Source organism: Siphateles boraxobius, unplaced genomic scaffold, assembly GCF_051911475.1.
Source record: "Siphateles boraxobius isolate OS27281-9 unplaced genomic scaffold, OSU_SipBor_1 7, whole genome shotgun sequence".
Lineage (NCBI taxonomy): Eukaryota > Metazoa > Chordata > Actinopteri > Cypriniformes > Leuciscidae > Siphateles > Siphateles boraxobius.
In genome coordinates this window covers 29,541,534-29,558,256 of record NW_027509197.1, presented here as the reverse complement: position 1 = coordinate 29,558,256, position 16,723 = coordinate 29,541,534, and the positions used below count along the sequence as shown (strand labels likewise).

Below are 16,723 nucleotides of genomic sequence, written 5' to 3'. Positions count from 1 at the left end.
GTGCAAATTTGAATGTAACTGCTATACACACAGAAATTGGACTGGGGGTCTTACATGTGCTTCATGTGGCACAGTAGCACACACACGCAAGGTCTCTCGCTCTCTCTCTCCCTGTCTGGCGTGCGCGCGCTACACGGTTTGGAGCATAGACATCATATAGATAGACGCCCTATCAACCGCTACTGCCTATTTGCGCGGACGAGCCGTGGGGCCGCCATGTTAAACCGGTCACCCGCTCCGCTCAGTGTAATCTGTTTGGCAGGTGCAATGAGCTGCCAGCGCATTTAATTAATCATATCTCACTGAATACCGAACTGATTTTCACACGGTTTTTTTTGCTGCAAAGGTTATACACGTAGCTACGATACAGGCAACATTGAATATTTTGTTCACAAAATACAACCAATAGTACGGTAATGTTAAATGTTAAATCTTTCTTAAAGTAATCCCCGAGTGATGGTACGCCGATTTGAGCAGGAATATGCTGCACAGTGCTCTGGCATCTACTGCTGCTATGCAACGCAAATAGGAATATGACCAGTTTAAGATGGCAGCCGCATTTCCTGCGCCACAGCGGCCAATAGGGCGTCTAGCTCTATATGATGTCTATGGTTTGGAGCACGAGCTCTTGCTCGCTTGCTCTTCCGGGAGATTTGAACTAATTTGCGGGCATCAGGTAGCCGCTATCAATATGCGGGAGACATCCCTATCTTTCATAGGCAGACGCGTGATAACAGCTTGACCTTGAGTGAAACCTAAGCGCTTGCGCACGGATGGGAGGAGCGAGTGACATTCATTTTCGGTTTACGTTTTCGGCTGTTTTTTTTTTTAATTTCGGCCCGAAATCGATAATGCCATTTTGGCCGAACAATTTCGGCGGACGAAATTTCGGTGCACCCCTAGTTAATTTCTCAACATTTCTTTGTGATTTGCTGTTATCAGTTTACAGCACGGCAGATAGACGGCATGGTTGCAATTCGGTCTTACAAATGGCGGCCGCACCACTGTGTGACGTGACATGAAATCTAAGAATATGTTTACGTGTTACGCTTCAATGGCCATTTGAAATTGCCAGCCCAGGTTTCTCTCATTGGCTTTATGAAAGGTGCTCTTTCAGATCTTTGCCTGAGTTGAACCGGCCCTCGATTTACGGCCTCATCCCCAGAGTCCTCTCTTGTTGTGCCCTGGCGTTTCTTGGGGCCCTCATTGTCTTCCTATTTTTATAATCAGAGTGCAGTCTACGTAAGAGGATTTAGATTTCTGTGGCTCTCTCTGCTCATGCAGTGACAACAGGGGATGCAACAGCAGGAAAATCACACGGCAGGCATAGAGAAGGAGACCAGAAGATAAAACAAAAGCAAATTCGGAATGTGTTCAGATAAGCTCCAGCCTGCATCTTCTGATAAGATTCTCTGAGTCTTTTGAGCGAAGAGATGCAAAGTATAGACTAGATGACCGTCTCTCTCATAGGACAGACTAGTGCTTACATGTTGTGCTTTGTGAACCCATCTGCTTTACAGAAGAGTTGGGCCGACAGCAGTCAATGCTGATCCATATTCACTTTCTCATATTGATTCGAGAGAGGACTGGTTCTCTTAGGGTATTTGATTTCGTGTTACTTTTGGAAAGTATTCCTCGTTGATAACCTTTTTTTTAGCCTCACACTGCATAAAATATTCCCAAATCTACTCCCTAACCCCATTTCGGATATTATAGTTTAATTGTTTTTGTATTTAGTATTTAGCTTAAAGCAATGAACTCAGCAAACATAGATGGAAATTATGCTTTATCCATTTATTTTTTTTACAATGATTAATGATTAAAAAGAAACATAATAGGGTAATGTTAAAAACCCATGATCTTGCTGTTTGTGGATTAGCATTAATGGCTTTTTATTTGCATAGTGTTGTAGTTTTGTGATCCTTGTTTGAATATTTTAATCATCTACATTTATGTGCATAGTTGCATGTCACTTCTGATTACTGAACTAAACTTTTTACTTAGAGGGGGAAAAGTGCATTTAGAATATTTGTAAAATTTTTAACGTTTACAGCATTTTTGAACGTTATGACATCATAATTCAGCTTTTTTTCTTTTTAATTTCTTTAGTAATTGTTTATATGTATATATAGTTGTGTTTGTGATGATCATAGTGAATATTCGTTGTTCTGTTTTGAATGTCGTACATTATGTATGTTTATCATAACTATCCAAGTATGCTTATTCTAAAAACCAGATTGTCATTCCATTGTGTTGTTTTGATCGGATGAAGTTCAGAAACCGTTCAATGTGTTTCCATGACTATACACGTTGTCAGATTGTGAACTCTGTGACTGCAGACCCCCCAACCATATGAGCAAGCAAAAAAAAAGAAGAAGAAGTCTGCAGTTTCTCTCTGGGACTGTTATTAGCTAGCACTTGTGTGATTTGTAGCATAACAACAGAAGTCTTGCAATCAATACCTGCAGCAGCGTGGCCAAAATCACCACTTCTGTCTTCCTCTCTGCGTGTAGCATTAAGAACCAGTCAGTTGTAAATCTCTGAGAACAAAAAAACATAATGATTATGATTTATGTCCTCAGGAGTGTCTTGGATGCAGACTGTTGAACCTGTTCTTGTCCCTCGGATTTGCTGGCTAACGCATTAATCTCTTCCACTGTGTGTTTGGTGAGGAAAATGTAATAATCGTCCATCAACCCTTTTCTGGCCCGGCCCTCATATTTATCCCTTTTTATTGCATATGGATTGCTGGACGCCAGGCAGACTTGATGATGTGTGGAAGCTATCCGTGCATATAAAACCACCGTTTATACAAAACTCACCGAGGCTTAGAAGTCCATTAGAAAGGACATTTTACGATCACAACTTCTGTTAGCAAAATAAAAACAAACATTCAGATAACCTCAACTCTCAATGTGGTGGTGGACACACTCTTTGTTGATTTTCTTAAAAAATCACGAAGGGGAGTTAGAGCTGTTTATGTTATGATAGTTTAGTGGTTAAAGTATTTGAGCCCTGGAGGACATACAGCTGAGTCTGTTTGCTTTTGCAAAGATCAGCTTTTTCATGCTGCGCCTGACGTTTAACTCTGGTGTGGTTGGGACTAACTCAGGGGACTCTGAGGTTATCATGACAATCCCTCAACCTGCACAATCTATGCGGTTTGCAGTGCACCTGTTTTGCGTTTTTTTTTTGTGTGTGTGAAGCATTCACACTCATGCCCTGCAGGACCTGGCTAAAACTGGAATATATTTTCATGGTGGTCCTAACAAGTCTATTCTGTTTTTTTTTTCGTGTTTGTTGCTGGTCTAACCGGCAGAAAATGCTGGTCAACTAGTTTGGTTTTTCTTATGAAGCTCATTGATCAAGGTTAGCTGGTTGCGTCATATGAATTGAGCGGTTTAGTCCAAATTTTCTGAAGAGACCCGATCATTTTATATAATCAGGTTGATTTTAGGCTTTTTTACACATATAAACATTGATCATTTCACACATTAGTTGTGATTAAAAGCCTAAATTATATCTGTTCATCATATAAAGTGATCGAGTCTCTTCAGAAAAATTGAGACTAAACCGCTCAATCCATATAGATTTGTTTTTAAGATCTCCTTATGAACTTTTTGAAGCGTCAAAGTGGTAGTTGCGAAACTTGCTTAACGGTCAATTAGGGACAGAAAGATTTCAGATTTAATCAAAAGGTTCTTCACTTGTGTTGCGAAGATGAACGGAAGCCTTATGGGTTTGGAACGACATGAGGGTGAGTAATTAATGACAGAATTGTCATTTTTGTCTATCCCTTTAAGTCATAAGATTTTTTAGTTTTATGGACTTTGACATCTTTGATACTACTTTGGTCACTGTCACTATGGTTAATGGTAAGAGAATATGAGCTTGATTCCTGTTCATACAGACAGTATTCGAGACTCACACCTGTTAGTAAATAAGGTTGCCAATCCCAAAAATTTACACTGTGAACGTAGCCAAAATGAGTACTATTTTCTTTGTGCATAATGTTTTTTTTTTCACCTTTTATAAATGAAACAACCTACAAATGAACTTGCAACCATTCAAATGATTTATTGAATTATTATGGTCTAAATAAAGCCCTAACCTTTAAGTAAATAATTTGGGTCAGTGGTTTGCTGACATAAAAGGTTGTAAACCCCTGTATTATATTATAGACTGTGAGCTGTCTCACTCCTGACCTACAGTAACGGATCGATAAACTCCACAAGCTTCAAGCTTGTACTACAGTTATATATAAATATAAAATAGACCCTGTCTTGATCCTCTCTGTCATTAATCACTGTCTGTAAGACTGCTGTAACTGTTCTTGATGTATGATATCCAATAAAATGTTCTATGATTCTCTCTGAACACGTTCTATAGAGTGATCAAAGTTCATAACAACATTTTAACACGGGTGAGATGGATGCTTGTGGATGGGGTAGGCCTATAGTACAGATGTGTACAGTGTTTGTTGCCCTGTCATTATTTTTCCATTAATAATGCCTGAATAATATAGCCATATGGTTCCAGTCATTCAGTTTGTTAATATATTAATTTAGTGTCATAGCAGAAGATTTTTCCATCTTTTCCTGTAAATTCTATGCAAACATACTCTTACATTCATGTCATTCATGTTCCCATGTGAATGACTGATTGTTTTGAATGACCCCAGCATCTGGATGACTCCATCCCCTGTGATAGATTCGGACTGTGTGAAGTGGTATTTATGGATTGCTTGTTAATGGAAACCAGTTTCACCGCTGCACTGACCAATAGTGTGAGAAAGCTGCATCAATACGCTGGTGAAAAACAGCATTTTTAGTCTGTTTTCGTGGATGCGTGGGAACGGGGATCGTTTTGATGACGTTGTCGTCTGTATGTGAAAACGCAAAGGAAAAACCTTTCCATTTTTAGTACATTGTTCTGTAAACTAACCCTAATTATGTATGTTTAATAGAGGAATTCTGAATTGTATATAATTCACACACATACCATTAACATATACAATTAACAATTTACTTTTTTTGTTTACTTTATGTATTCCCATATATTAAATGTTTATTGTTGTTTTTCTGGAAGTTTTATCTTGTGAAGTACATTGCACTGTGAGTTATTTTTGTTGACTAATTGGTCATGAATGGTAAGAGTTGTGCTTTTATCCCTTCTGAGTAAAGTGATACTTGAGTCTGACATGCAATTTGAACCCTCAGAGTACAAACAACATTTGAAAACTAAATTATGTAATATTAGGGAAGGATTTCTGAATTTTATCTGGGCATGTCATATCCAGAATACCGCTGAGAAATCCTATTCTGTATGGAAGTATAACAAATCTTTTGTTTCCTTTACAGTGAAATCCCATTTACTAAGCCACATTAAGGTTAACAATAGATCAAGTGGTTTTTATATTTACATAATGCTCTTTCTGTCTCATGTAATTCCACTTTAATAGACCCAGTCTGTGCTGTAAGAGTCTGCCAGGGCAAATTGTTTTGATTTTCTGAAACTTTGTATCAAACAGTGCTTTAATGGTCCGAGATTTCTTGGGTAAGCAGCGTTTTGACTAAGTGTCATGTTGAATTAGGATCAGTATCCTTGAAGAGGCCCAGCTAGATTTGAGCGAAGCTCTCTGGTCCTCCTCACATGTTCTTGGGAACTCATGGGAAGAAACTACAAGCATTTTCCTGGATTAGTGACCTCCATTGCGTAACTCATTGAGCTTAATCCATCTTTTATGCTAAACCATGAATTCTTTAATGGAATTTTATTTTGTATGCTCTGATATATCTGAACTTTTAAGGTTTGTCAAATGCCTATCACTTTATGAAATGTCTTATTGTATCACTAATATACCTGGTTTTCTTTTGTCTTTCAGCTCTAAGTCCTTTGATCGCCACTTTTTCCCATCCTGGTGTAAGGGACTACTCCCAACTGACCCTTGACCTCACCAGGAATGAACTTATAGTGGGAGCGAGGTAAAAACTTAGGTCACACTTTAGATTAGGTTACAGTTCTCACTCTATACTAACTATTATAAACTATAACTTTTGCTCCCATAAACTCCTAATTACTGCTTATTAATAGTTTGTATGGTAGTTAAATTTAGGTATTGGGTAGGAATTGGGTAGTTATTAACTAACTATTTTCTTTTGTCTATATAAGTACTAGCAAACAGCCAATATCCATGTAATATATACAGGTCCTTCTTAAAAAATTAACATATTGTGATAAAGTTCATTATTTTCCATAATGTAATGATAAAAATTAAACTTTCATATATTTTAGATTCATTGCACACCAACTGAAATATTTCAGGTCTTTTATTGTTTTAATACTGATGATTTTGGCATACAGCTCATGAAAACCCAAAATTTCTATCTAAAAAAATTAGCATATCATGAAAAGGGTCTCTAAACGAGCTATTAACCTAATCATCTGAATCAACTAATTAACTCTAAACACCTGCAAAAGATTCCTGAGGCTTTTAAAAACTCCCAGCCTGTTTCATTACTCAAAACCGCAATCATGGGTAAGACTGGCGACCTGACTACTGTCCAGAAGGCCATCATTGACACCCTCAAGCAAGAGGTTAAGACACAGAAAGAAATTTCTGAACAAATAGGCTGTTCCCAGAGTGCTGTATCAAGGGAAGGAAAAAGTGTGGCAAAAAACGCTGCACAACGAGAAGAGGTGACCGGACCCTGAGGAAGATTGTGGAGAAGGACCGATTCCAGACCTTGGGGGACCTGCGGAAGAAGTGGACTGAGTCTGGAGTAGAAACATCCAGAGCCACCGTGCACAGGCGTGTGCAGGAAATGGGCTACAGGTGCCGCATTCCCCAGGTCAAGCCACTTTTGAACCAGAAACAGCGGCAGAAGCGCCTGACCTGGGCTACAGAGAAGCAGTACTGGACTGTTGCTCAGTGGTCCAAAGTACTTTTTTCGGATGAAAGCAAATTTTGCATGTCATTCGGAAATCAAGGTGCCAGAGTCTGTAGTAAGATTGGGGAGAAGCAAATGCCTGAAGTCCAGTGTCAAGTACCCACAGTCAGTGATGGTCTGGGGTGCCATGTCAGCTGCTGGTGTTGGTCCACTGTGTTTTATCAAGGGAAGGGTCAATGCAGCTAGCTATCAGGAGATTTTGGAGCACTTCATGCTTCCATCTGCTGAAAAACTTTATGGAGATGAAGATTTCATTTTTCAGCACGACCTGCTCACAGTGCCAAAACCACTGGTAAATGGTTTACTGACCATGGTATTACTGTGCTCAATTGGCCTGCCAACTCTCCTGACCTGAACCCCATAGAGAATCTGTGGGATATTGTGAAGAGAAAGTTGAGAGACGCAAGACCCAACACTCTGGATGAGCTTAAGGCCGCTATCGAAGCATCCTGGGCCTCCATAACACCTCAGCAGTGCCACAGGCTGATTGCCTCCATGCCACGCCGCATTGAAGCAGTCATTTCTGCAAAAGCATTCCCGACCAATATTGAGTGCATAACTGAACATACTTATTTGAAGGTTGACTTTTGTATTAAAAACACTTATTTTATTGGTCGGATGAAATATGCAAATTTTTTGAGATAGGAATTTGGGGTTTTCATGAGCTGTATGCCAAAATCATCAGTATTAAAACAATAAAAGACCTGAAATATTTCAGTTGGTGTGCAATGAATCTAAAATATATGAACGTTTAATTTTTATCATTACATCATGGAAAATAATGAACTTTATCACAATATGCTATTTTTTTTAGAAGGACCTGTATATTTAAAAAAAAAAAAAATTTTAACTACACATTTCCATTTGTGTTTCAAATTGTTATGCTGTTAATATAAATAAGAAGGAAAGTTCAACAAGAAGAAATGTTTTTAATTATATAAATTATTTTTAATTTCTCTCACCATATTTTCATTGAACGAAATTGAATGTGTCATGTGTCATTGAGTCTTTCCAGTGGATAGATTATATCAAACTAACCTTTTGCAATCTCTCTTTCCTTTTGTCTGCAGAAACTACCTGTTCAGACTAAATCTAAGCAACATTTCATTAATACAGGTAAGATACAGACCTACCGTGTTTCATAACGCTCGCTCTCTTCTACTAGATCATGATTCCTGCTTGATGTGGCCTTTGTAACTTTTTTGCTAGGGCTATCAAGCCTTTTGGTGTTAGAGAGTGGTGGCTTATGGTTATTGATTCTGAAATTAATGGGTCAGCTCCCAAAACCGCCTGGACAAACTTCAAAGGTAGTGGCATTGTCTGGCACAGAGAGCAAGGGGCGAATGTACAAAGAGTTTACTGTGGTTTGGTTCTAAAACCCCAATAAGGTCAGCCAGAACTGTCTGGGGTCTAAATAAAGCTAATGAGACTGTGGTGGCTTTCCCACCTGTTCCTGTGGTTGCATATATCTCTTTTATTCCTCCAGTAAGCTCTCTGCCTTGTCTTGGAGATGCACCACACATTTATTAAATGCTCTCACTCGAAGACCACTGATGTTTCATGCATGAAGCAGCTTGTGTTCGAAAATAAGCTTTGAGTCAGTCAATAAACTGTATCAGTCAGTTTCATTCTCACTCACCTTAGATACCCAAATGCACAGCTGTTTGCACTACAAAAACAGGGACTAAATAAGTCACTCCATTCACATATCCCCATGTCTGCGTCTAGTGTTTTGTTTCAAAAGCGTTACTAAATTTGTAGCAGTTTTCTCCGCTGTCCCAGTGGAGAGGATTAGGTGCAATTTAATTTTCTTCCATCTCACCTTCGCCTGTGTATCTTTCCTGGGCGATCTCAAACTGTGAATAAACAAGGCAGATCTTTCTTCATTTCGAGTAACTGGAGCATCACAAGTCCAAATCGGGTCCAAATCGATAAGCAACTTGCCAGCTTTTGAGAGTGTCTTTGCCTAAACAGCACACAGGGGGAGAATATTAAAATGGGCACATGCGAGAGGTTGAGGAATGAGACACTGGATACCAGAGGGAAGTTAAAGGAAATTCCATAAATGAAAGAAATCAGCTGGTGACAGAATTAACCTGACAACACAAAGCATGGATTTCTGAATTGAAACCCATTGACAAAACACCGTAATTATAGAGTTAGTGTCACTAAAGTTAATCCATGAAATGAAAAAAAAAAAAAAAAATGACTAAGGTCACATATTGAGACTTATTTGAGTACTTGGTCTCGATTGCATTGATGAGAAACATTTGATTTTATGCTGCCATTCAAAAGCTTGGGGTCAGTAAGGTGTTTTTTGTGAATACTTTTGAATGCTTGAATGAATACTTTTATTCAGCAATCGAATTCATACAAAAAACTAATTATTATTTCAACTAAATGCTGTTTTTTAAGTTTAAGAATCCTGAAAAAATTGACCAGTTTTTACAAAAAAATTGAGGACAACTCTTTTCAGCATTGAGTCTTAAGCAAAGGTCTCCATCTGCTCTTACTTTAATACCATTGCTAACTTGCTAGAAGGAATTGAGATATTAAAGAGATGTGTATTAATATCTTATGGGCTAATTAAGGAAGCTACTTCAGGTTTAGATCTTTTATAGAAATTTGCTCTGAATTTAATTTAATAACAAAAGCTGATGTAATTATTATTTGGGACAGTACCAGATACTCTTGCGAAATGGAGAGATCGAAACAGTCAGATAAATGGAGCTGAAAAGATATTGCTCTTTATTTTGCCAATGCGTTTTGGTGCACAGGCCTTCATCAGGGCAAAAAAATTACAGGTGTACAAAAGCTCATTTAAATACAAACAAGGACAAAATTCAAACTTACGGATAACCAATGAAAAAGTCACTTGTATTTTTGGCAGACGCTTTGATTACCATCCAGCAACCATGAACATTTTTGTTAGGGTGTCAGCACCTATATATCATATTTTGCAGCAAGAGATTCTATTATACTCTTTCATTTTATTCTTAGAATAAGCCATTGTCACTGAGCACACTGATGTCTCATTCAATCATTCCCATCACATTCACACATTTTTCATCTTTTCATTCTGCTTGCTGTACTTTTGTCCACACTTCCACCTGTGTGCCACCTCTCTCGCCTCCTTTTGTCCTTCTCCCCACACCATTAGAGCTATCCTGCATCTCTCTGCCAGGAGTGTAAAGGGGCTGACAGAAAGCCAGATCATCTCAGAAATGTACGTCTTGGTGCCAAACATGCTGCCGTTGGCAACAGCTCAGACGAGCCTTTTCAACTTTACCCAAGCTGGGATGGGGTGCAAAAAAGCTGATTCTTACCCTTTGAGTTATTCACTGAACTGACCCATGGGTATTGCACCTGCTGTCCTCATTTCCGTGAAACTATGAATAAGGGAAATTTGCCATGTCCCGGTATAACATACACTATCTGTAAAAAATTGGACATGCTTGACTAGAGTTTGTTTCTTATTTGATTTCTAAATACTTTTAGTTTTGTAAAATGTATGCATGCATATGAAATTCTTTAAAACAACATTTTTTTATATTATATATATTAAGCGTAGCGTCAGTCTTGGCAGGTCACGTTAGTCAAGCTCGCATCAGCTGACTCTAAACTGACTCACGTCTACCTATAGGAATATGACGCCTATCAGCGCAACTATCGCGTTTCTCAGGAGCTAATTACCCGAATTACTTGAATTATGTTGTACTTACAAATCTTGAATTAATAATATCTGCAATACTTTCATGTTGGTTCTATTCTGTTTACCCTAAGGGGGGTTATTGCTGCTCTCCCTGCTCTTATCATTAATATTGGTGATCCTTTACGTCTTCCTGTGGGTTTTGCAAATATTTAACGTATGAACAGTATTAAAAAGAGTTTAACTAAACCTCCTAAATCCATTGGATCCTCAAACTGTCAGTCAAACCTCATAACTCTACCCCGCCTCGATCCTGAATGAAGTGCTGCTCGCATTGTGCACCGCCTGAGCTTGAACTGGTTGTTTGAATAAGTAGTGTTTTCTTTACTTACTTTATATAAAGGCTAATGTTTTATGTAATTGGGGAGCAGAGAAGAGTATCTTTAGTCTAGCTTTTGTCGTGGAGTCAATACTGTCTTCAATAGCCTGTGTGTAGCACTTCATCTTTGAGATTTTGGCCAAATGACAGAAGAAACTGAGCACCTACATAGCTACAATAAACACTGTAACCTGTAAATTGATGAAAACATTACGCAGTGCACTTACTGCCTCAGTTGCAGCTGTTGTAATGATGATCAAAAACACGTCTGACATTCGCTGGTCAAAAACCTCTTAACTCCATTTGAGCTTGATTTTGTTAAAATGATATTAATAATAATAATATAATGACACAATCAAGTGTCTGGCCTTATAAAGCCACAATATCCACTTTGCCAGCACAGTGTTTAATTATTCAAAAAAGTGTTTTTCCAATTTTCATGAAAAGTAGCGGCCTTGGACACACAAAGTTTCTGCCCAACAGCGACTATCTATCTATCTATCAGAGGCGATTTCTTTAAGACTGCAAGGGAAACTCTGCTTCCCCTGTATAATGTCAAAAAAATAATGGTCAAATATGTACTATTGTGTTAATATTTTATTGACTAAAAATGCGTTAGAACAAGTTAATCTCGAAGACGAGTTTGTTCAGAATCAGAAACGTATAGCAGGTCGGCTGACTCGATTTCCTTCTCATACAGTCTCGTAGCATCACAGTACATTTCCGTATGGCATTTCCCCATTGAAGCTGAGCGTCCATTGACTTCAATGGGGCTGCTTAGAACAGTTTTTTTCAGTGCTTCGAAACTAGATGGTCATTGGATAAATGCTGCGATTATGTCCCGCCCACGGACGCTCAGCGTCTCTGGGGTGAATAGAGAAGTGGGCTGGCCTGGAGTCCGGGCGTCTGCGTGATGATTGGAGGATCTGTCGAAAGACTGCATCTCCTTTTGACTGACAGCTATTTTGTACTATAAGAAGTCGCTGAAGCTATTTGCGCTCAGTCCCATCGCGGATTTCTTAAGTGTAGTCAAAAGACAAACTGCTGCAACCTATTTCTTGATATTGGCGTGCGAAATTGCCAATTTTCATTTATATATTTCACAGTTACACACCACATCCCTTGTTTGAGTTTTAGCCAGTTTAATAATTTTTTTTGATCGTCATTCATTCATTCATTCATATAGTAGTCAATGCTAGCGTGGTTGAAACTGCACACAATGTCAGACAGTGCTAATATTGTCGACCTGATTTTGGCGAAGTTTAAAAAGCTTTAGGAAAAGCTTAAAATCAATCTTAGGTGTTGATCTGCCCTTCTGTTTAATTTAGTGCAAAAAATAGGGAAAAATAACAGGTCCTTTCAACTCTCCTGGTATGACAAAATTAGCTGGCTGACTGGAAGTGCTGTGACAAATAAAATGTACTGCTGGCCATGCCTCTTAATGAAACCATCTCACGGATGTGTTGTTTGGTCAAAGGTGGGGTTTGAAGATCTGTCAAAGTTTGACAGGGCATATAAAAGACATGAAAAGAGCCATGAACATGTGAGTGCATGTGCAAGATTAAGTTGCATGGGCAGGATCAGGTTTGAGCATGCAATCAATAAAGGTGCTGGCATTGAAGTGGCTAAACATAATGAAACAGTAAAAAAAAAACAGGGCCTTCCTAAACCGCCTTATTGATGTGACATCCTTGCTTGGCCGGCAGGAGCTGTCATTTAGGGGACATGATGAGAGTAGTGAATCATCCAACAAGGGGAATTACAGGGAGTTCACAGAAACATTAGCTAAATATGACTCTGTCCTGTCCACACAATTTGAGTGCTCAACTGTGTTTTCTGGTATGTCCCATACTATTCAAAATGACTTGATCTCTGCTCTTGCAGCCACCGTTTCGGATCAGATCAGAGATGAAATTCAGGATGCTCCCTTTTTTGGATGGCAGGTGGATGAAACAACTGATATATCCTGTCGTGCCCAACTCTCTGTCATTGTTCGCTATGTGGATAGTGCAGGTAAAATTCAGGAGCGCTTTATTGGATTTTTTGATGTTTCTGAGGGGCGACATGCTCAGTCCGTTTTTGATGTATTAAATGAGAACATGCAGGGCTACAATTTTAAGGATAAGCTTGTGGCACAGACCTATGATGGAGCTGCTGTCATGGCTTCAGCTCTCAATGGTCTGCAGTCCAAAGTGAAAGCAATAGCCCCCAGTGCAATGTTTGTGCATTGCTATGCACACAGACTGAATCTGGTGCTGTCACAGGGGGCTAAATGCTTGCCTGAGTGCAGAAATGTTTTTGCATCACTCTCTGGGTTTGCCACATTTTTTTCAAAATCCACAAAGAGGGCGTCTTTTCTGGAGTCTGCAGGCTGTTCAAGGTTGCCCAGAAACGCTCCTACTCGATGGAATTTCACATCACGGATAGTGAGCACTGTGGCAAACAACTATGATGGCCTCCTGCAGACATTTGATAACATCATTGCAGATACGACAATGGATGATGATACACTGGATTGTGCCAAAGGCTTTGTGAGGAAACTGGAGGATTTTGAGTTTGTGTTCATGTTGTACACATATGAACAAATCTTCTCTGAGCCTGTTGTGGTCTTTGACATTGTTCAGCAGAGGGCAATGGATGTTCTCTACTGCAAGAAAAGAATTGAGTCTCTTCTTGCATTTGTCAAAAAGAAGAGGTCAGAGGGGGCTTTCCAAGCTGTTTATGCCAAAACAGCAGATCTCAAATCAGACCCACGAGATGAGCCCATGAGAAAGCACCGTCTGACCCAATTGCAGGACCCCCAAGAGCGCTACAGAAATCTGTACATGGCGATCCTTGATAACATCTTGGAGCAGATTCCTCAACGTTTTTCAAATTTGGAAAGTATGCTCTTCTTAGAATTAGTCAATCCAGGGAAATTTGATGACATGAGGCAAGTATTTCCAGCTGTGTGATTACTTGGTGTTCCTTAAAAACATGGAGTTGGACAGTGCAATGCCTCAGCTTTACAAACTGTTCTCATTAGTGGCAACAATTGGAGCTACATCTGCAGGTGTAGAAAGGAGCTTCTCCTGTTTAAAGCCGGCTCAAGTCCTACACCCGTAACACAATGGGCCAAGGCAGTTTAAGCAGCCTAGCTCTGCTGGCCATTGAGAGGACACTGGTCAAGTCACTGGAAAAGACGCCTAGTTGGTACGACAGGGTCACAGAGCATTTTCTTGAAAAGGAACGCAGGGCAGAATTTACGTTTAAATAAATGGACAATTCTATGATGTAGTCCGAAAATGAGCTTCCCCGCTTTGAGAGACCAGCAGCCGCCACTGCTATCTATATCTATATATATATATATATATATATATATATATATATATATATATATATATATATATAATATCCCTTTGGACCAGATAGTTAAGAAAACTCTTTCCTTAATTCCCATATCTCCATTTCAGTTCTTAAAATCTAAAACCAAACTTTTGACTTGTAGTATATCTTCTCACTTTGAACTCCAGCGATTTGATTTACCTGGGCCTATGGTGACATTCTTTTTTTTATCATTATTTTTAACTACTGCATTATGAATCAACCCAGGGTGCATAGACACGATTGATAAATGAAAAGCATGCCATGTTTATATCACTACCACCATCATCAATGCAGTAGGCTTATTTTCCCCAAGATGCCAAACTTGTCTATCCTGAGAAAGTGTTTTTGACGAGATCAGTCCATGGTGTCTGTGCGCCCTGTGTTGCGGCTGCTCTTTCCCAAGATCTAAACTGATGCATAAGGCAGCAGGATCCCACTGTTTCCACCTCATGGGGTACCAGCTGTCTCATGGGATCAGGAACGTCTGATGATTTTGGCATTACTATTTCGGCACAATGGGGGATCCCAAGGTACCATGATTGGGTCCCACCCACACACTGAGCTCTTTCTGTACCTCCTTGAGACTCCTTCATGCTGCAAGTAGGTTATATTACACGAGCAATAGAAAAGAAATACAAAACACAGCTTCTGTCAGCTTCTCTTTCCTTCTCGACTGATGATCCCGTCCCTTTGGTACACATTTGCGCAAATTAACCAAATTTGCACAGATCAGTTTACAATGCGAGATGAACTTAGTCTCTCAGAACTGTGGCTGCAGCATATAGCCAGCCAGAGCCTCCACAGACAATTTTGAATCTATCATATCTTACTAATGCAATTGCTCAGGAAAAATATCATAATGATTCATTCTCAAAGCCTATAGTATTCAATTTATATGCTCATGGCTATTCATTTACATTGTGGCTGTATCTAATGTGAAAATAGATGATCGTGCGCCATGCTGTTCCGAAAAACAAAAGTTTAGCCATCATCTAAATGCTTTTTTGCGAAATGAACTGGAATAATTTCTCCATTCACAAAAACACAGACGTAGTCGGACAGATCTGTTAGAGTTTCTAATGATCTTTGATCTGGAGGCCTATGCTTACATCCTTGAAATGTTTTGTAGACCAATATAAATTGTGCCTACATACACATCAACTATAATTATAATACATTTTTTTATTTTATTGAAGAATTTGGCGCATATGTGAATTTTTGGTCACACTATACAGTAGATCAGGGTCCAATTCTCACTATAGAGGGTTGATGTGGAAATACTTGAAGAAAATTTGCCTGTGAACGCTTTATATAAAAACAATGTAGGTAGTTCTAAATCCGGGTGATCGCTTATATCAGTGTTATATATACTGTATCATCATATCGTCCAGCCCTAAAACTTGTATAGTTTTTTGTCAATGTTTATTTAAAAAGGCCCAATTATGCAGAATATAAAACGGTAAATATTTAATTGAGTTGTCAATACAATATAACAATACAACATATAGGGTATGATTTTACCCCTAAATTCAGCATATTGACAAAAAAGATAACTACAAATCCACCTTTCTCTGCCTGGAGTCTAGTTGTTTCTATGAATTACAGCGATCCATTTGCGTCTCTGTTCTGTAGCTTTCAGCAGCCTGTAAAACATTTACCTCAGATTTCTTGTTAAACATAGTTGTACAGTCAATCGCTAAGCTCTTTCCCGTTTTAGATGTGTTTTGTGTGTTTTTCGCGGCATTCACGCTGAAAACAAATGCTACCGCTCAGTCTTTTTGCCACTAAGTGGGCGTGACCGCAGTCACTCCGGTCGATGGTGACGTCACGAATATACCCTCTATTAACTAACTGTTATCTACGACTTTTGACTCAAACTCCTAATTACTGGTCATTAATAGTTAGTAAGTTAGTGGTTAAGTTTAGGTATGGGTAGGATTAGGGATGTAGAATATAGTCATGCAGAATAAGGCATTAATGTGAGTTTTATAAGTAAGCCAATATCCTAGTAGTATGCATGCTAACAAGCAACTATTTAATAGTGAGAACTGGACCCTGAACTAAAGTGTTAACGTATGTCATGAGTATATATGCTAAAAGAAAACTTATATTATAAAAATTAAAGAGTTTTGATGTGTTTAAAATTAATCAATATATAATTTGTGTAATTTAAAATTTTCAATGACTTTACTGTTTCTCTAACATGTGGAAAATAGTAAAAATAAAGAACAAACTGTTGTATCTAAACTTCTGAATGGTAGGGTATGATATAGCCGAGGGTCTCAGAATGTTGAGAAGCTTAGATCTGACACATCAGAGGCCCAGAACTTCTCGAGATGGGACACGACCAGAAGCTTGACCTTAGGGTCACTGTGGAAT

At 38.8% G+C, this 16,723-nt stretch overlaps 1 protein-coding gene across 5 annotated transcripts in view; it reads left to right on the top strand.

Annotated features, from left to right (window-relative positions):
* Window positions 1-16,723, top strand: part of sema5ba (sema domain, seven thrombospondin repeats (type 1 and type 1-like), transmembrane domain (TM) and short cytoplasmic domain, (semaphorin) 5Ba) — a 149,231-nt gene that overhangs the window by 79,522 nt on the left and 52,986 nt on the right. For all 5 annotated transcript variants that reach the window (XR_013197199.1, XM_077216875.1, XM_077216872.1 and 2 more), the window contains exons 4-5: window positions 5,885-5,984; window positions 8,021-8,066. Coding sequence is in view for 4 of the 5 variants with exons in the window: in XM_077216875.1 (XP_077072990.1) it covers window positions 5,885-5,984; window positions 8,021-8,066 (146 nt within the window). In the remaining variant the exon portion in view is untranslated. The remainder of the gene's footprint in view (window positions 1-5,884; window positions 5,985-8,020; window positions 8,067-16,723) is intronic.